At 52.8% G+C, this 20,000-nt stretch overlaps 1 protein-coding gene across 1 annotated transcript in view; it reads right to left on the bottom strand.

The window, feature by feature from the left end:
• Nucleotides 1-2,039: 2,039 nt before the first annotated feature.
• Nucleotides 2,040-20,000, bottom strand: part of sorl1 (sortilin-related receptor, L(DLR class) A repeats containing) — a 49,298-nt gene continuing 31,337 nt past the window's right edge. Inside the window, exons 19-29 of the mRNA XM_084466449.1 lie at nt 19,461-19,527; nt 18,916-18,998; nt 18,435-18,525; nt 17,748-17,938; nt 17,430-17,555; nt 14,446-14,610; nt 13,793-13,967; nt 11,879-11,985; nt 3,910-4,102; nt 2,741-2,950; nt 2,040-2,150 (exon numbers count right to left, since the gene is read on the bottom strand). Coding sequence (XP_084322575.1) covers nt 2,083-2,150; nt 2,741-2,950; nt 3,910-4,102; nt 11,879-11,985; nt 13,793-13,967; nt 14,446-14,610; nt 17,430-17,555; nt 17,748-17,938; nt 18,435-18,525; nt 18,916-18,998; nt 19,461-19,527 — 1,476 coding nt within the window. The 3' untranslated portion in view covers nt 2,040-2,082. The remainder of the gene's footprint in view (nt 2,151-2,740; nt 2,951-3,909; nt 4,103-11,878; nt 11,986-13,792; nt 13,968-14,445; nt 14,611-17,429; nt 17,556-17,747; nt 17,939-18,434; nt 18,526-18,915; nt 18,999-19,460; nt 19,528-20,000) is intronic.

The raw sequence follows: 20,000 nt of genomic DNA on the forward strand, positions 1-20,000 counted from the left end.
TATTTAATTTGTTACAGTCAGAAAGTGAGGAACATCTGGTGAAAATAAAACATGTTTCCATAGTCATTGTAAGAACTGAAATTTAATTATTAAGTACTAGTATTGGTACTCTGTATAAGCAACTCACCAAATAACTTGGCCAGAAGTGGTATTGGTGCATCCCATTCAGCCGGCCAGAGTTCACTCAGTAGACCTACAGTGTGTGTGTGTGTGTGTGTGTGTGTGTGTGTGTGTGTGTGTGTGTGTGTGTGTGTGTGTGTGTGTGTGTGTTTTAAATCAACAAACCAAACAGTACATACGTCCCCCGTGATTGGGTAAGCATCAGGTGGCTAAAGACAGGCGGCTGAACCAGAACCCTGCGTGAACGTCCGTCGGTCTGCGCTTAAGGCTCAAGAAAATGCAACCGGGTTATTTAACAGAACCCGAGTGAGAAGCACGAGGAAATAAAAAAATAAAGACAGTGTTGGAAAACCGGCCTGACGAGGGAGCGAGGTCAAGACGTCTGAGTGGGTACGGACGGACGGACGGACGTTGGTTTGGTTATTCTGCTCGGCCCTCCCTCACACGGGGACACAACCAGCATCACATTTGACACATGAAGACCACACAACGCCTCAAACAATCACATCGACAAGAACATACAGTCACCGATACACATCTACAAAAGAAATGATAACAAAAGATTAAAAAAAACAAAAAACACCAAATGAATCGGCAGAGAGACGATTTAAAAATGGCTCAGTAGACAAAACACACACAGCCGTGCAGACGTGCGGCCCCTCTCAGCCTATGGGATGGAGAGGAGAGGAAAGCATTCAAACTGGTACCCTTTCAAAGCCCCCTTTGGCCCCCGTCTACGTACCCTCCACGCTCCGTACCTGGGGCCCCGGGGCCTCGCTGGAGGGCCCGGGGCCTCGCTGGAGGGGCTCTGCTACTGACTTCACTATTGTTGTTTATCCTGGATTCTTTTGTATTTTTGTGTAGCGAGGGGAATGGCGTCTAAACTTTGGTGATGATCCACCGCAATTCCAAGCCCCCCCCCCCGCCCCTAAACGGAGGAGGCCCAGTGGGAAGTCACATCCCCCCCCCCTCAACCACCGCCCAGCGCTCAACACCAGCGGGTCCACAGGGGGCAGCAAGAGGCGCAGTTTAAAAACAAAGCCCGGGCGTTCAGCTCATTCATTGGTCTTCTTTCTATTTGAGGAAGTCTTCAACAGAAGGAGCGACAGCAGCGTGCCGGAGGTCAGAGAGCCGAAGAAGAGGACCTTGGACACACGCGTCGGCCAGCCCCGCACCAGAGAGGCAAACAATTAGATTCCTGCAGACAGCATTTAGAACTGAATCTTTCTTTTTTTAATTAGCAATTCAACAGAAAGGGATCATTCACGGAAATGAACCACAAGAAAAATGATTATTCTTCAAGACACTTGCGAGAGTGTTTTACAACAAGCAAGAGATACATTAGTTGGCATGGCAGGTGCTGCCCTCCAATAGACGTAGAAAAGACGTGTGGTTTCAATATACATGTGGTTTACAGTGCATGGCTAAGTTCATTTACATCTCCTTAATGTCTTTATGTGTCTTGTGTGAGCGTTTGCGGATGTTTTCATAGTTTCATTATTAGTTTTTGTTTGTACCGTTCCATCCATGGATATATTGGCTTAAAGCAGAGACAGCTCCTATGGACGGTGAGTTTGCATTAAGAGACCGTTTCCTTTACATGGCGTGACTGCAAACTCACATCCTTCACAGTTTGCCTTCAGTGTTAACCACCTCCCACTCCCATCGACCCCATAAATATACATACATTTCCTTATATTCATACGTATCTCATGTTTTAAAAAAATAAGTATTGCGCATCCAAAAAAGTGCAATGTTACATTTGAAAAATATCTCTTCGCACCCCTCCCAGAAACCTTCATTCTGAGGGGCGGGTGTGTGTGGGTGTTGGGGGGAGGAGGGAGTGTGTGTGTGTGTGTGTGTGTGTGTGTGTGTGTGTGTGTGTGTGTGTGTGTGTGTGTGTGTGTGTGTGTGTGTGTGGGGGGGGGGGGCGGGCAGTGGGAGTGGAGAGGGCGTCCCCCGCTACGCGATCACCATGGGAACGTCGTCAGAGAAGCCGTTGATCATGGGGGTGTCTTCGTCATCGTCTCCTTCAGCAGGAACAACAAACAGAAAGGCATTTAGCAGAACGCAAAGTCACGCAGCCATTGGTCCATTTCAACACGGGGAACGAACCACGTGGAGGAGGAAATTAAAACTAAAGAGAGCCGACTGCATTGCATCTCTTCCCTACTGCGCTGAGCGCGGCTCCAACGCCACGATAAGACGGTGCTGGCAGAAGAGACGACCAGGCCGCTGCCTGGAGGGCAGACACTAAGGATCTGATGGGAGCTCCTACACCACATGTTACATATGAGCTGTACCAGGTCACACTGAGGAGGGAGGGCTTCACGGACAGTCCTGCTACCCTTCTGCACGGCTGCAGTGCAGAGGCTCCTGAGAGGAGGCTCTGCACTGCAGCCGTGCAGAGGCTCCTGAGACGATTCGTCTTGTGCTCACTAGTCCCGTGATTGGCTCCTGTGATTTCTAGTAGCCATCGGACAACAAGGTCCTGCTCCTCCACGCCGCTCGTGTCTCATATTCGTCTCGTATCTATATATCTATATATCTATATAGATAGATCTATCTATATAGATATATAGATATATAGATGTATATATGTGAATAAATGAACCCTTACCCAGCCCGTCCCCGGAGGAGAAGATGGCCGAGCCCAGGCGGGAGTTGTAGTGGGAGTTGGCGAAGGTGGTGAAGTTGTTCTGGAGCCGTCGGTGGCGCAGGTAGAGCGCCAGCAGGCCGCCGCACGCGCCCAGCAGCAGCAGCAGCAGCACGGGCACCACCACCACCGCCACGTCCTCGGAGGGGCCCTCCGCCTGCACCGCCCGGGCCCCTGGGAGACAGGCCGTTAGCGCTCTGCCTGCACACGCACTGGGCCCATCGGAGGTCTTCACAGTATCACAGGAACCACTCAGTGGTTCTACTAACTCATGGATCCCTGGTCACTAAAGTGAAAGCTCTTTCTGACGCGCTGTAGGCCGCGCGCTCTCCGGGTTAGACCCGGAGGGGCTGACCAGCTGAACGTCCTGACACCAGCGTCCTTAGACAAAGTGACGCTGAAGGTTTAAAATCAATTCCGTGTCATACAATGGCTCTTGTTGAAATCATCTTCGGAAAATGCCCATCTAGCCCCTCGCCAATTTAGTTTATCTTTGATAGAATATATCTGTCAAAGTACCATCCCTCTGTGAGCCCCCCCCCCCCCCAGACGCTGCATGCAACCGTTAACAAGTCCACCGAAGACTTTGCAGACATCCATCGGTACATAAGGTACATAACTGTTTTCCTTTGCTTTCATGCTAAACGTTTGCTGCGTTCTGCTGATATATTTACTGTCTAATGAGATGCAGTCGACATGGTTGAACAGGTCAGTTCCAAAAGGTTGACTTCCTGGGGACTAGACAAAGTGCAGCGGCGGCCTGGTGGTCAACACCAGCCCCCCGGGCAGCGGCGGCCTGGTGGTCAACACCCAGCCCCCCGGGCAGCGGCGGCCTGGGGGTCAACACCCAGCCCCCCGGGCAGCGACGGCCTGGTGGTCAACACCCAGCCCCCCGGGCAGCGACGGCCTGGTGGTCAACACCCAGCCCCCAGGCCAGCGGCGGCATGGTGGTCAACACCCAGCCCCCAGGCCAGCGGTGGCCTGGTGGTCAACACCCAGCCCCCGGGCAGCGACGGCCTGGTGGTCAACACCCAGCCCCCCGGGCAGCGGCGGCCTGGGGGTCAACACCCAGCCCCCAGGGCAGCGGCGGCCTGGGGGTCAACACCCAGCCCCCCGGGCAGCGGCGGCAGTACCTTTCCCCAGCTGGTCGTACAGGAGCAGGGCGGGCTCTCCACACAGCTGGCAGCCCAGCAGGCAGCGCGCCTGGACCGAGAAGCTGTAGTTGTGCCCGGCCAGCAGGCGGTTGATACGGAAGAAGGTCTCTGTGGTGTTGCCCAGGAACATGGTCTGGTTGCTCACGCTGTCGTACATGTGCACCTCGTAGCCCTGGGGAGAGGGAGAGAGAGAGAGAGAGAGAGAGAGAGAGAGAGAGAGAGAGAGAGAGAGAGAGGAGAGAGAGAGAGAGAGAGAGAGAGAGAGAGAGAGAGAGAGAGAGAGAGAGAGAGAGAGAGATCAAAAGGTTCAAACCAAAGTAGAGGATTGGTTCTGTGTAGTTCATCCCTTCCCTCTGTTCAGCTCCGTTCTGTAACTGAGCTGAACAGAGGAAGAACAAAGTACAGAGCAGAGGGATTCAAAACTCTGTGCATAGAACAACCAGGCATAAATGATGTGCATTTGGAGCCCACTTCCAGCCCACGCTTCTTACAACACTGTGAGTCATTCTTAGCACGGGGGGGTAAGGTGATTGTCACTGGAGCGCCCATGCTAGGAACACATACACTCACAGTCTGCTGGATTTGGCTCGTCTTAGCCTCGACTTCTAGTCTCACTTGTGACACTTTCCTTCTGCAGGAAGGAGAAGAAGCGAACGAGTTGGGCAGGCCGTATGGTCACCCAGTAAGCCCTCAAAGGACCGGTACTGAACCCTAGTGACCGGAACAGTCGCCAATATCACTTGTCCAAAGGACATAATTATACAGATTCAGCCCCCATGTGGCGTGAATCTGCCCTGTCCCAAATGTAAACAACAGCACTGAGGAGAGGTGGTGTCTCTCTCCTCTCTAGAGGTGGTGTCTCTCTCCTCTCTAGAGGTGGTGTCTCTCTCCTCTCTAGAGGTGGTGTCTCTCTACTCTCTAGAGGTGGTGTCTCTCTCCTCTCTAGAGGTGGTGTCTCTCTACTCTCTAGAGGTGGTGTCTCTCTAGAGGTGGTGTCTCTCTACTCTCTAGAGGTGGTGTCTCTCTAGAGGTGGTGTCTCTCTAGAGGTGGTGTCTCTCTACTCTCTAGAGGTGGTGTCTCTCTACTCTCTAGAGGTGGTGTCTCTCTACTCTCTAGAGGTGGTGTCTCTCTACTCTCTAGAGGTGGTGTCTCTCTAGAGGTGGTGTCTCTATAGAGGTGGTGTCTCTCTACTCTCTAGAGGTGGTGTCTCTCTAGAGGTGGTGTCTCTCTACTCTCTAGAGGTGGTGTCTCTCTAGAGGTGGTGTCTCTCTAGAGGTGGTGTCTCTCTACTCTCTAGAGGTGGTGTCTCTCTACTCTCTAGAGGTGGTGTCTCTCTACTCTCTAGAGGGTGGTCTCTCTACTCTCTAGAGGTGGTGTCTCTCTAGAGGTGGTGTCTCTCTACTCTCTAGAGGTGGTGTCTCTCTACTCTCTAGAGGTGGTGTCTCTCTACTCTCTAGAGGTGGTGTCTCTCTACTCTCTAGAGGGTGGTGTCTCTCTAGAGGTGGTGTCTCTCTAGAGGTGGTGTCTCTCTAGAGGTGGTGTCTCTCTACTCTCTAGAGGTGGTGGTCTCTCTAGAGGTGGTGTCTCTCTACTCTCTAGAGGTGGTGTCTCTCTACTCTCTAGAGGTGGTGTCTCTCTACTCTCTAGAGGTGGTGTCTCTCTACTCTCTAGAGGTGGTGTCTCTCTACTCTCTAGAGGTGGTGTCTCTCTAGAGGTGGTGTCTCTACTCTCTAGAGGTGGTGTCTCTCTACTCTCTAGAGGTGGTGTCTCTCTACTCTCTAGAGGTGGTGTCTCTCTACTCTCTAGAGGTGGTGTCTCTCTACTCTCTAGAGGTGGTGTCTCTCTAGAGGTGGTGTCTCTCTAGAGGTGGTGTCTCTCTACTCTCTAGAGGTGGTGTCTCTACTCTCTAGAGGTGGTGTCTCTCTACTCTCTAGAGGTGGTGTCTCTCTACTCTCTAGAGGTGGTGTCTCTCTACTCTCTAGAGGTGGTGTCTCTCTAGAGGTGGTGTCTCTCTACTCTCTAGAGGTGGTGTCTCTCTAGAGGTGGTGTCTCTCTAGAGGTGGTGTCTCTCTACTCTCTAGAGGTGGTGTCTCTCTACTCTCTAGAGGTGGTGTCTCTCTACTCTCTAGAGGTGGTGTCTCTCTACTCTCTAGAGGTGGTGTCTCTCTACTCTCTAGAGGTGGTGTCTCTCTAGAGGTGGTGTCTCTCTAGAGGTGGTGTCTCTCTACTCTCTAGAGGTGGTGTCTCTCTAGAGGTGGTGTCTCTCTACTCTCTAGAGGTGGTGTCTCTCTACTCTCTAGAGGTGGTGTCTCTCTACTCTCTAGAGGTGGTGTCTCTCCACTCTCTAGAGGTGGTGTCTCTCTACTCTCTAGAGGTGGTGTCTCTACTCTCTAGAGGTGGTGTCTCTCTACTCTCTAGAGGTGGTGTCTCTCTACTCTCTAGAAGGTGGTGTCTCTCCACTCTCTAGAGGTGGTGTCTCTCTACTCTCTAGAGGTGGTGTCTCTACTCTCTAGAGGTGGTGTCTCTCTAGAGGTGGTGTCTCTACTCTCTAGAGGTGGTGTCTCTCTACTCTCTAGAGGTGGTTGTCTCTCTAGAGGTGGTGTCTCTCTACTCTCTAGAGGTGGTGTCTCTACTCTCTAGAGGTGGTGTCTCTCTACTCTCTAGAGGTGGTGTCTCTCTAGAGGTGGTGTCTCTCTACTCTCTAGAGGTGGTGTCTCTCCACTCTCTAGAGGTGGTGTCTCTCTACTCTCTAGAGGTGGTGTCTCTACTCTCTAGAGGTGGTGTCTCTCTACTCTCTAGAGGTGGTGTCTCTCTACTCTCTAGAGGTGGTGGTCTCTCTCCTCTCTAGAGGTGGTGTCTCTCTACTCTCTAGAGGTGGTGTCTCTCTACTCTCTAGAGGTGGGGTCTCTCTAGAGGTGGTGTCTCTCTACTCTCTAGAGGTGGTGTCTCTCTACTCTCTAGAGGTGGTGTCTCTCCACTCTCTAGAGGTGGTGTCTCTCTACTCTCTAGAGGTGGTGTCTCTACTCTCTAGAGGTGGTGTCTCTCCACTCTCTAGAGGTGGTGTCTCTCTACTCTCTAGAGGTGGTGTCTCTCTACTCTCTAGAGGTGGTGTCTCTCTAGAGGTGGTGTCTCTCTAGAGGTGGTGTCTCTCTAGAGGTGGTGTCTCTCTAGAGGTGGTGTCTCTCTACTCTCTAGAGGTGGTGTCTCTCTACTCTCTAGAGGTGGTGTCTCTCTACTCTCTAGAGGTGGTGTCTCTCTACTCTCTAGAGGTGGTGTCTCTCCACTCTCTAGAGGTGGTGTCTCTCTACTCTCTAGAGGTGGTGTCTCTACTCTCTAGAGGTGGTGTCTCTCTCCTCTCTAGAGGTGGTGTCTCTCTACTCTCTAGAGGTGGTGGTCTCTCTACTCTCTAGAGGTGGTGTCTCTCTAGAGGTGGTGTCTCTCTACTCTCTAGAGGTGGTGTCTCTCTAGAGGTGGTGTCTCTCTAGAGGTGGTGTCTCTACTCTCTAGAGGTGGTGTCTCTCTAGAGGTGGTGTCTCTCTACTCTCTAGAGGTGGTGTCTCTCTACTCTCTAGAGGTGGTGTCTCTCTACTCTCTAGAGGTGGTGTCTCTCTACTCTCTAGAGGTGGTGTCTCTCTACTCTCTAGAGGTGGTGTCTCTCTACTCTCTAGAGGTGGTGTCTCTCTACTCTCTAGAGGTGGTGTCTCTCGACTCTCTAGAGGTGGTGTCTCTCTAGAGGTGGTGTCTCTATAGAGGTGGTGTCTCTCTACTCTCTAGAGGTGGTGTCTCTCTCTAGAGGTGGTGTCTCTCTACTCTCTAGAGGTGGTGTCTCTCTACTCTCTAGAGGTGGTGTCCTCTCTAGAGGTGGTGTCTCTCTAGAGGTGGTGTCTCTCTACTCTCTAGAGGTGGTGTCTCTCTACTCTCTAGAGGTGGTGTCTCTCTACTCTCTAGAGGTGTGTCTCTACTCTCTAGAGGTGGTGTCTCTCTACTCTCTAGAGGTGGTGTCCTCTCTACTCTCTAGAGGTGGTGTCTCTCTAGAGGTGGTGTCTCTCTACTCGTCTAGAGGTGGTGTCTCTCTACTCTCTAGAGGTGGTGTCTCTCTACTCTCTAGAGGTGGTGTCTCTCTAGAGGTGGTGTCTCTCTAGAGGTGGTGTCTCTCTACTCTCTAGAGGTGGTGTCTCTCTAGAGGTGGTGTCTCTCTACTCTCTAGAGGTGGTGTCTCTCTACTCTCTAGAGGTGGTGTCTCTCTACTCTCTAGAGGTGGGTGTCTCTCTAGAGGTGGTGTCTCTCTACTCTCTAGAGGTGGTGTCTCTCTAGAGGTGGTGTCTCTCTAGAGGTGGTGTCTCTCTAGAGGTGGTGTCTCTCTACTCTCTAGAGGTGGTGTCTCTCTACTCTCTAGAGGTGGTGTCTCTCTAGAGGTGGTGTCTCTCTAGAGGTGGTGTCTCTCTACTCTCTAGAGGTGGTGTCTCTCTAGAGGTGGTGTCTCTCTACTCTCTAGAGGTGGTGTCTCTCTACTCTCTAGAGGTGGTGTCTCTCTACTCTCTAGAGGTGGTGTCTCTCTAGAGGTGGTGTCTCTCTAGAGGTGGTGTCTCTCTAGAGGTGGTGTCTCTACTCTCTAGAGGTGGTGTCTCTCTACTCTCTAGAGGTGGTGTCTCTCTAGAGGTGGTGTCTCTCTACTCTCTAGAGGTGGTGTCTCTCTAGAGGTGGTGTCTCTCTACTCTCTAGAGGTGGTGTCTCTACTCTCTAGAGGTGGTGTCTCTCTACTCTCTAGAGGTGGTGTCTCTCTACTCTCTAGAGGTGGTGTCTCTCTAGAGGTGGTGTCTCTCTAGAGGTGGTGTCTCTCTACTCTCTAGAGGTGGTGTCTCTCTAGAGGTGGTGTCTCTCTACTCTCTAGAGGTGGTGTCTCTCTACTCTCTAGAGGTGGTGTCTCTCTACTCTCTAGAGGTGGTGTCTCTCTACTCTCTAGAGGTGGTGTCTCTCTAGAGGTGGTGTCTCTCTACTCTCTAGAGGTGGTGTCTCTCTAGAGGTGGTGTCTCTCTAGAGGTGGTGTCTCTCTAGAGGTGGTGTCTCTCTACTCTCTAGAGGTGGTGTCTCTCTACTCTCTAGAGGTGGTGTCTCTCTAGAGGTGGTGTCTCTCTACTCTCTAGAGGTGGTGTCTCTCTAGAGGTGGTGTCTCTCTACTCTCTAGAGGTGGTGTCTCTCTAGAGGTGGTGTCTCTCTTAGAGGTGGTGTCTCTCTACTCTCTAGAGGTGGTGTCTCTCTAGAGGTGGTGTCTCTCTACTCTCTAGAGGTGGTGTCTCTCTAGAGGTGGTGTCTCTCTAGAGGTGGTGTCTCTACTCTCTAGAGGTGGTGTCTCTCTACTCTCTAGAGGTGGTGTCTCTCTACTCTCTAGAGGTGGTGTCTCTCTACTCTCTAGAGGTGGTGTCTCTCTAGAGGTGGTGTCTCTCTCCTCTCTAGAGGTGGTGTCTCTCTACTCTCTAGAGGTGGTGTCTCTCTAGAGGTGGTGTCTCTCTACTCTCTAGAGGTGGTGTCTCTCTAGAGGTGGTGTCTCTACTCTCTAGAGGTGGTGTCTCTCTACTCTCTAGAGGTGGTGTCTCTCTACTCTCTAGAGGTGGTGTCTCTCTACTCTCTAGAGGTGGTGTCTCTCTACTCTCTAGAGGTGGTGTCTCTCTACTCTCTAGAGGTGGTGTCTCTCTACTCTCTAGAGGTGGTGTCTCTCTAGAGGTGGTGTCTCTCTACTCTCTAGAGGTGGTGTCTCTCTACTCTCTAGAGGTGGTGTCTCTCTACTCTCTAGAGGTGGTGTCTCTCTACTCTCTAGAGGTGGTGTCTCTCTAGAGGTGGTGTCTCTCTACTCTCTAGAGGTGGTGTCTCTCTAGAGGTGGTGTCTCTCTAGAGGTGGTGTCTCTCTAGAGGTGGTGTCTCTCTAGAGGTGGTGTCTCTCTACTCTCTAGAGGTGGTGTCTCTCTACTCTCTAGAGGTGGTGTCTCTCTACTCTCTAGAGGTGGTGTCTCTCTACTCTCTAGAGGTGGTGTCTCTCTAGAGGTGGTGTCTCTCTACTCTCTAGAGGTGGTGTCTCTCTACTCTCTAGAGGTGGTGTCTCTCTACTCTCTAGAGGTGGTGTCTCTCTACTCTCTAGAGGTGGTGTCTCTCTAGAGGTGGTGTCTCTCTACTCTCTAGAGGTGGTGTCTCTCTAGAGGTGGTGTCTCTCTACTCTCTAGAGGTGGTGTCTCTCTACTCTCTAGAGGTGGTGTCTCTCTACTCTCTAGAGGTGGTGTCTCTCTACTCTCTAGAGGTGGTGTCTCTCTACTCTCTAGAGGTGGTGTCTCTACTCTCTAGAGGTGGTGTCTCTCTAGAGGTGGTGTCTCTCTACTCTCTAGAGGTGGTGTCTCTCTAGAGGTGGTGTCTCTCTACTCTCTAGAGGTGGTGTCTCTCTAGAGGTGGTGTCTCTCTAGAGGTGGTGTCTCTCTACTCTCTAGAGGTGGTGTCTCTCTACTCTCTAGAGGTGGTGTCTCTCTACTCTCTAGAGGTGGTGTCTCTCTAGAGGTGGTGTCTCTCTAGAGGTGGTGTCTCTCTACTCTCTAGAGGTGGTGTCTCTCTCCTCTCTAGAGGTGGTGTCTCTCTAGAGGTGGTGTCTCTCTAGAGGTGGTGTCTCTCTACTCTCTAGAGGTGGTGTCTCTCTAGAGGTGGTGTCTCTCTACTCTCTAGAGGTGGTGTCTCTCTACTCTCTAGAGGTGGTGTCTCTCTACTCTCTAGAGGTGGTGTCTCTCTACTCTCTAGAGGTGGTGTCTCTCTAGAGGTGGTGTCTCTCTACTCTCTAGAGGTGGTGTCTCTCTACTCTCTAGAGGTGGTGTCTCTACTCTCTAGAGGTGGTGTCTCTCTACTCTCTAGAGGTGGTGTCTCTCTACTCTCTAGAGGTGGTGTCTCTCTAGAGGTGGTGTCTCTCTACTCTCTAGAGGTGGTGTCTCTCTACTCTCTAGAGGTGGTGTCTCTCTACTCTCTAGAGGTGGTGTCTCTCTAGAGGTGGTGTCTCTCTAGAGGTGGTGTCTCTACTCTCTAGAGGTGGTGTCTCTCTACTCTCTAGAGGTGGTGTCTCTCTAGAGGTGGTGTCTCTCTAGAGGTGGTGTCTCTCTACTCTCTAGAGGTGGTGTCTCTCTAGAGGTGGTGTCTCTCTACTCTCTAGAGGTGGTGTCTCTCTACTCTCTAGAGGTGGTGTCTCTCTACTCTCTAGAGGTGGTGTCTCTCTACTCTCTAGAGGTGGTGTCTCTCTAGAGGTGGTGTCTCTCTAGAGGTGGTGTCTCTCTACTCTCTAGAGGTGGTGTCTCTCTACTCTCTAGAGGTGGTGTCTCTCTAGAGGTGGTGTCTCTCTACTCTCTAGAGGTGGTGTCTCTCTACTCTCTAGAGGTGGTGTCTCTCTACTCTCTAGAGGTGGTGTCTCTCTACTCTCTAGAGGTGGTGTCTCTCTAGAGGTGGTGTCTCTCTACTCTCTAGAGGTGGTGTCTCTCTACTCTCTAGAGGTGGTGTCTCTCTACTCTCTAGAGGTGGTGTCTCTCTACTCTCTAGAGGTGGTGTCTCTCTACTCTCTAGAGGTGGTGTCTCTCTAGAGGTGGTGTCTCTCTACTCTCTAGAGGTGGTGTCTCTCTACTCTCTAGAGGTGGTGTCTCTCTACTCTCTAGAGGTGGTGTCTCTCTACTCTCTAGAGGTGGTGTCTCTCTACTCTCTAGAGGTGGTGTCTCTCTACTCTCTAGAGGTGGTGTCTCTCTACTCTAGAGGTGGTGTCTCTCTACTCTCTAGAGGTGGTGTCTCTCTACTCTCTAGAGGTGGTGTCTCTCTACTCTCTAGAGGTGGTGTCTCTCTACTCTCTAGAGGTGGTGTCTCTCTACTCTCTAGAGGTGGTGTCTCTCTACTCTCTAGAGGTGGTCTCTCTACTCTCTAGAGGTGGTGTCTCCTCACCCGGCTCTCGTTGAAGCCTTTCTCCTTGACCGCCAGGCTCTTCCACAGCAGGAACACGTGGTCCTTCTCGCTGATGATCTTCAGGGCTTCAGGCGCTGGCAGAGCCACTGGAGAACCGGAGACAAGAGGAAGAGTCTGGGTTCACCGCAATGTTCAACTACAGACGCTGAAACGTTGTTACGTTAGGTTATGTGTGGCTGTACGAGCCGACATGTGGCTAATATACCCTGAGCATGGTTCACTACTAACTCTAGGATAATATACCCTGAGCATGGTTCACTACTAACTCTAGGATAATATACCCTGAGCATGGTTCACTACTAACTCTAGGATAATATACCCTGAGCATGGTTCACTACTAACTCTAGGATAATATACCCTGAGCATGGTTCACTACTAACTCTAGGATAATATACCCTGAGCATGGTTCACTACTAACTCTAGGATAATATACCCTGAGCATGGTTCACTACTAACTCTAGGATAATATACCCTGAGCATGGTTCACTACTAACTCTAGGATAATATACCCTGAGCATGGTTCACTACTAACTCTAGGATAATATACCCTGAGCATGAATGATTTAGTCATATTGGGTAATTAGCATATCATTATTGGCTCATAACTCGTGCTCATCGCCATTATTCACTCAATATAAAAATGAAATCTTTACACATCTGAGGAGTTAGCGTCATTTGGGATCATGGTTCATGAGAAACAAAAAATTTTTGGTTTTCTAAAACTTTAAAAGGCACAGAAAAACTAAGGTCAGAGAACATCCATTTACCAAGAACCATAATACACACGAAGAACACACAAGAACACACAAGAACCATATCACACGCGTTTACAGACAGGGGAGGCAGCGCTGACTGAGTTAAAAGGCGGCTGGTTGCTATGGTAACACCATCAGGTGGTACAACAGCACCCTGCTGATGTCAGGACCAGCAGGGTGGTGAGGGGGAGGGTGAGACAGCTACCTGTGGTGAGGGGGAGACAGCTACCTGTGGGGAGGGTGAGACAGGTCCCTGTGGTGAGGGGGAGGGGGAGACAGCTACCTGTGGTGAGGGTGAGACAGGTACCTGTGGTGAGGGTGAGACAGGTCCCTGTGCTGAGGGGGAGACAGCTACCTGTGCTGAGGGTGAGACGGGTACCTGTGGTGAGGGTGAGACAGGTCCCTGTGCTGAGGGGGAGACAGCTACCTGTGCTGAGGGTGAGACGGGTACCTGTGGTGAGGGGGAGGGTGAGACGGGTACCTGTAGTGAGGGTGAGACGGCTACCTGTGGTGAGGGGGAGGGTGAGACAGCTACCTGTGGTGAGGGGGAGGGTGAGACGGGTACCTGTGCTGAGGGTGAGACGGCTACCTGTGGTGAGGGGGAGGGTGAGACGGGTACCTGTGGTGAGGGTGAGACGGGTACCTGTGCTGAGCGTGAGACGGGTACCTGTGCTGAGGGTGAGACGGGTCCCTGTGCTGAGGGTGAGACGGCTACCTGTGCTGAGGGTGAGACGGGTACCTGTGCTGAGGGTGAGACGGGTACCTGTGCTGAGGGTGAGACGGGTCCCTGTGCTGAGGGTGAGACGGGTACCTGTGCTGAGGGTGAGACGGGTACCTGTGCTGAGGGTGAGACGGGTACCTGTGCTGAGGGTGAGACGGCTACCTGTGGTGAGGAGGAGGGTGAGACGGGTCCCTGTGCTGAGGGTGAGACGGGTACCTGTGGTGAGGAGGGTGAGACGGGTACCTGTGCTGAGGGTGAGACGGGTACCTGTGCTGAGGGTGAGACGGGTACCTGTGCTGAGGGTGAGACAGGTACCTGTGCTGAGGGTGAGACAGGTACCTGTGCTGAGGAGGGTGAGACGGGTACCTGTGCTGAGGGTGAGACAGGTACCTGTGCTGAGGAGGGTGAGACGGGTACCTGTGCTGAGGGTGAGACTGGCCTCCTTGCTCATGTTGCTCAGCCGGACGGTGACGCTGTAGCGCCCCCCGGCCTCCAGGCCCTTCAGCAGGAACTCCACCGTGTTGTTGCTGCTGCTCAGCTTGTAGTCCAGCTCCGCCTTACGCACCACGTCACGCACGTGGACCACGTAGGTCTGCACACACACACACACACACACACACACACACACACGCACACACACACACACACACAGTTATATGAAGACACCATTAATCGTTGTATAAGCAACCGAATTGACATGGAATTTGAAAGTTAAATATCTCCCGTTTGAGGAGCCTTGCTGAGGTAGCGAAAGCTTCTCAACCTCTTACAAAAGACACCTCCATCATCTGACAATACCAGTGTGGAACAGTATCTCTGAACGACCAACCAATGAAATGAATGAAAAGGCTAAATGATGACAGACGTATTGACAACTATGATCAGCTGCTCATCCACACAAGAAACCCAGCTAAAGCCCTGTGAGTGTGTGTGTGTGTGTCTATGTGTGTGTGTGTGTGTGTGTGTGTGTGTGTGTGTGTGTGTGTGTGAGTCTGTCTGTCTGTCTGTCTGTCTGTCTGTGTGAGTCTGTGTGAGTGAGTGAGTGAGTGAGTGAGTGAGTGAGTGAGTACCAGGGGGGAGGCGGGGGAGTCGTAGGGGGGCTGCCACTTCAGGGTGGCCCTGGTCTGCTCCACCTGCACCCGGTGGAGGCTCCTGGGGGGCAGTCGCTCGCTGGGGATCATCCTGACCACCGCGAAGGCCGACGGAGGCCCGAGGTACGGAGAGACGGCCCGGACCTGGAGGGGGAACACACGTTACCGTCTGTGACACATGTTACCGTCTGTGACACACGTTACCGTCTGTGACACACGTTACCGTCTGTGACACACGTTACCGTCTGACACACGTTACCGTCTGACACGTTACCGTCTGTGACACACGTTACAGTCTGTGACACACGTTACAGTCTGTGACACACGTTACCGTCTGTGACACACGTTACCGTCTGACACACGTTACCGTCTGTGACACACGTTACCGTCTGACACACGTTACCGTCTGTGACACACGTTACCGTCTGTGACACACGTTACCGTCTGTGACACACGTTACCGTCTGACACACGTTACCGTCTGACACACGTTACCGTCTGTGACACACGTTACCGTCTGACACACGTTACCGTCTGACACACGTTACCGTCTGTGACACACGTTACCGTCTGTGACACACGTTACCGTCTGACACGTTACCGTCTGTGACACACGTTACCGTCTGTGACACACGTTACCGTCTGTGACACACGTTACCGTCTGACACACGTTACCGTCTGACACACGTTACCGTCTGTGACACACGTTACAGTCTGTGACACACGTTACCGTCTGACACACGTTACCGTCTGTGACACACGTTACCGTCTGTGACACACGTTACCGTCTGTGACACACGTTACAGTCTGTGACACACGTTACCGTCTGACACACGTTACCGTCTGTGACACACGTCACCGTCTGTGACACACGTTACCGTCTGTGACACACGTTACCGTCTGTGACACACGTTACCGTCTGACACACGTTACCGTTTGTGACACACGTTACCGTCTGACACACGTTACCGTCTGTGACACACGTTACCGTCTGTGACACACGTTACCGTCTGACTCACGTTACCGTCTGACTCACGTTACAGTCTGTGGCACACGTTACCGTCTGTGACACACGTTACCGTCTGTGACACACGTTACCGTCTGTGACACACGTTACCGTCTGTGACACACGTTACCGTCTGACACACGTTACCGTCTGTGACACACGTTACCGTCTGTGACACACGTTACCGTCTGACACACGTTACCGTCTGTGACACACGTTACCGTCTGTGACACACGTTACGGTCTGTGACACACGTTACCGTCTGTGACACGTTACCGTCTGTGACGCACGTTACCGTCTGACACACGTTACCGTCTGTGACACACGTTACCGTCTGTGACACGTTACCGTCTGTGACACACGTTACCGTCTGTGACACACGTTACCGTCTGACACACGTTACCGTCTGTGACACACGTTACCGTCTGACACACGTTACCGTCTGTGACACACGTTACCGTCTGACACACGTTACCGTCTGACACACGTTACCGTCTGTGACACACGTTACCGTCTGTGACACACGTTACAGTCTGTGACACACGTTACCGTCTGTGACACACGTTACCGTCTGACACACGTTACAGTCTGACAAACGTTACCGTCTGTGACACGTTACCGTCTGTGACACACGTTACCGTCTGACACACGTTACCGTCTGACACACGTTACCGTCTGTGACACACGTTACCGTCTGACACACGTTACCGTCTGACACACGCGTTACCGTCTGTGACACACGTTACCGTCTGTGACACACGTTACCGTCTGTGACACACGTTACCGTCTGTGACACACGTTACCGTCTGACACACGTTACCGTCTGTGACACACGTTACCGTCTGACACACGTTACCGTCTGTGACACACGTTACCGTCTGACACACGTTACCGTCTGACACACGTTACCGTCTGTGACACACGTTACCGTCTGTGACACACGTTACAGTCTGTGACACACGTTACCGTCTGTGACACACGTTACCGTCTGACACACGTTACAGTCTGACAAACGTTACCGTCTGTGACACGTTACCGTCTGTGACACACGTTACCGTCTGACACACGTTACCGTCTGACACACGTTACCGTCTGTGACACACGTTACCGTCTGACACACGTTACCGTCTGACACACGCGTTACCGTCTGTGACACACGTTACCGTCTGTGACACACGTTACCGTCTGTGACACACGTCACCGTCTGTGACACGCGTTACCGTCTGTGACACACGTTACCGTCTGTGACACACGTTACCGTCTGTGACACGCGTTACCGTCTGTGACACGCGTTACCGTCTGTGACACGCGTTACCGTCTGACACACGTTACCGTCTGTGACGCACGTTACCGTCTGTGACACACGTTACAGTCTGTGACACACGTTACCGTCTGTGACACACGTTACCGTCTGACACACGTTACCGTCTGACACACGTTACCGTCTGTGACACGCGTTACCGTCTGTGACACACGTTACCGTCTGTGACACGTTACGGTCTGTGACACACGTTACCGTCTGTGACACACGTTACCGTCTGTGACACACGTTACTGTCTGTGACACGTTACGGTCTGTGACACACGTTACGGTCTGTGACACGTTACGGTCTGTGACACACGTTACGGTCTGTGACACACGTTACGGTCTGTGACACACGTTACCGTCTGTGACACGCGTTACCGTCTGTGACACACGTTACCGTCTGTGACACACGTTACCGTCTGTGACACACGTTACTGTCTGTGACACGTTACGGTCTGTGACACACGTTACGGTCTGTGACACGTTACGGTCTGTGACACACGTTACCGTCTGTGACACACGTTACCGTCTGTGACTAGTTATTGACTAGTCATTAGTCATAACTAATCACCCTAGCTCTAGTGAGTTGTACGTTAGCTGCCGGCCCCCTCCCGTCCCTGTGAGCCGGTGGGCGGCGGCGGCGAGGCACTGACCAGGAAGAGGTACTGCTCGTCGGCCTCCACCCGCACCGTGGTCTGCCCCGCCGGGCCGCGCCCGCTGGCGCTGCGGGGGCTGCGGTACAGGTCCAGGAACGAGGTGGCGTAGAATATACCGTACACCTGCAACACACACACACACACACACACAGTCAGAAGGAGCCCCAGCTGTGGTGATGGAGGGCAGTAGCGGCACTGAGCCGGTGGTGCGGTGGTGCGGTGGTGCGGGGGGGGCGGGGGGGGCGGTGGTGCAGTGGTGCGGGGGTGGTGGTGGTGTGGTGGTGCGGGGGGGGGGGGGGGGGGGGCGGTGTGCACCTGCGCCGGCTGGCCCGTGGTGGTCCAGCTGCAGTCCACGCTGGTCTGGTTCAGGGGGCGGGCTTTGAGCAGGGGGGCGTCGGGCTGCGTGCCGCTGGTCTGCTGGCGGGAGAGGGCGGTGGGGCTGTCCCCCACGTCAGTGTGCGCCCACACCGCCACCTCGTACAGCGTCCCCGCCGTCAGGTTGGCCGCTGCGGGGGAGAGACGGACACCGGTCACAACCCGCCGCCCGTCTGGGGAACGCGTCCTTCACTGTGTGCAACGTCGGACGCTGGAAGCCTTTTGGAAACGGCGCGGACGGTTTGGTCCGGTCCGGCTCAACATGCAAAGTCTGACAGCGTTGGCGGGTGAGGATCGGAGCCTCTGATTGGTTGCTAGCACACAACCAGCGAATCAGCGCGGTGTGTTGGAGGGGCGGACTAGCGCCACCTGATGTTAAGGAGACGTATTGCAGCGCTTGCGAGCGCAGAACGGACTCGCTGCTGTGTAGCTGGCAGTCGTGTTCACGCGTTCAACGCAACTCTTCTGCCCAACGGGTCAGACCAGGGGAGCTAAAACAAGTTCAATTTAATTCAGCTATGGTTTTGATAGCTGAATTAATGGGGACAACGCTATGGGGGACAACGGCAGCTGGCCGCTGGTTTGAGTCGGGGGCCCCTGAACAGATCTGAAACAAGGCATCCCTACCGCGCAGGATCCCCTTCTGCACCGTGTAGTTCCTGCTCTCCTTGACGTGGGAGTCGAACAGCCAGGACAGCACCACCACGTAGTGCTTCACCTAGAACAGAAGAACCCCACCATGTAGTGCTTCACCTAGAACAGAGGAACACCACCATGTAGTGCTTCACCTAGAACAGAGGAACCCCACCATGTAGTGCTTCACCTAGAACAGAGGAACCCCACCATGTAGTGCTTCACCTAGAACAGAAGAACACCACCATGTAGTGCTTCACCTAGAACAGAGGAACACCACCATGTAGTGCTTCACCTAGAACAGAGGAACACCACCATGTAGTGCTTCACCTAGAACAGAGGAACACCACCACGTAGTGCTTCACCTAGAACAGAGGAACCCCACCACGTGGTGCTCCACCTCAAACAGAAGCAGCCCGCCCGAGTCCTCCCCCCCAACACCCCCCGTCAGGCGGTGACGCTACAGGCCTCTGACCTCGTTCTGGGAGTTGAAGCTGAAGGACAGGCTGATGGAGTCGTTGGTGACGGTGTCAGCGATGACGGAGGGTGGAGGCAGCGCTACAGAGGGGAGGGTGGGGGAGGGTGGGAGAGAGAGGGGGAGAATGTTAGGTCCCCATCCTTTCTTCAGAGGTTGTTTTAAATGTGCATCTCTTATATATCATACCGCATGTACTGCTGTGATGTCCTAACTTCACATGTTCAGAATCTTCTTGATTTAAGATAATACCAATGTTAAGATAGATCCTGTGTTAAGGGTGCAGTAAGTAGGATTTAAGGGCTGTAATTTGATGATCATTTGGTGCCTCAGCCGCGGTAAGAGTGGATGAGGAGTGCTTCCTGTTCAGCGCCAAACCAGGCATCTCATCCCTCATCTTACCTGTCAATCAGAGATGTGTGAACGCAACCCCCCCTCAATGGAGGAGGAATGCAGGGAGCAGAGAGGGAGGGGTGCTGCTCTGCTGGGCTCCTCCTCTTAACCCCTCCTCAGTGCTATCAGCTCTAAAGGGCATTGGTTCTAACCTTTCCTGGGCGTGAGGGATTTGACCTCGCTCCAGTTGCCCACACCTCGACTGGTCACTGCTGCCACCTGGGAGAGATCACAACGTTAAAGACGGCAGCCGTTACAGAGTCACCCAAAAGGACTTTTATATATAGTCTTAATGCAGCGATAACCTCATAAAGTATTCTGTCTACATCAAGTTGAAAAACAGCCGCAGTACTCAGATGATAGATGGTAAGATGGATAGATGATAATACTGTTCAAAGAGCCGGTCCCTGGTTTAGAGAGTTTAATCACGAGAAGGCGGAGGTAGGGGTGTTAGTGATACCCAGTTGTCATCCCCATGGTAACAGGACATGTTTGAGGGTCCAGGAGTTCTCGCGATAGCACAATTTGCTCAGCGAGTCACTCTGGGAACGAGCAATATGATCCCTCCCCGATTCCCCGGGCCCAGAACATTAACCAATCACATCGCTGTATCTGATATAGGCGGGCCAAAAGTGTTGCTGTTTTACCGACCGGATACGGCAAGAGTCTTATCTATTGGTTAGCTCCGCTGG

This window comes from Micromesistius poutassou (assembly GCF_964030765.1).
Source record: "Micromesistius poutassou genome assembly, chromosome: 4".
NCBI lineage: Eukaryota > Metazoa > Chordata > Actinopteri > Gadiformes > Gadidae > Micromesistius > Micromesistius poutassou.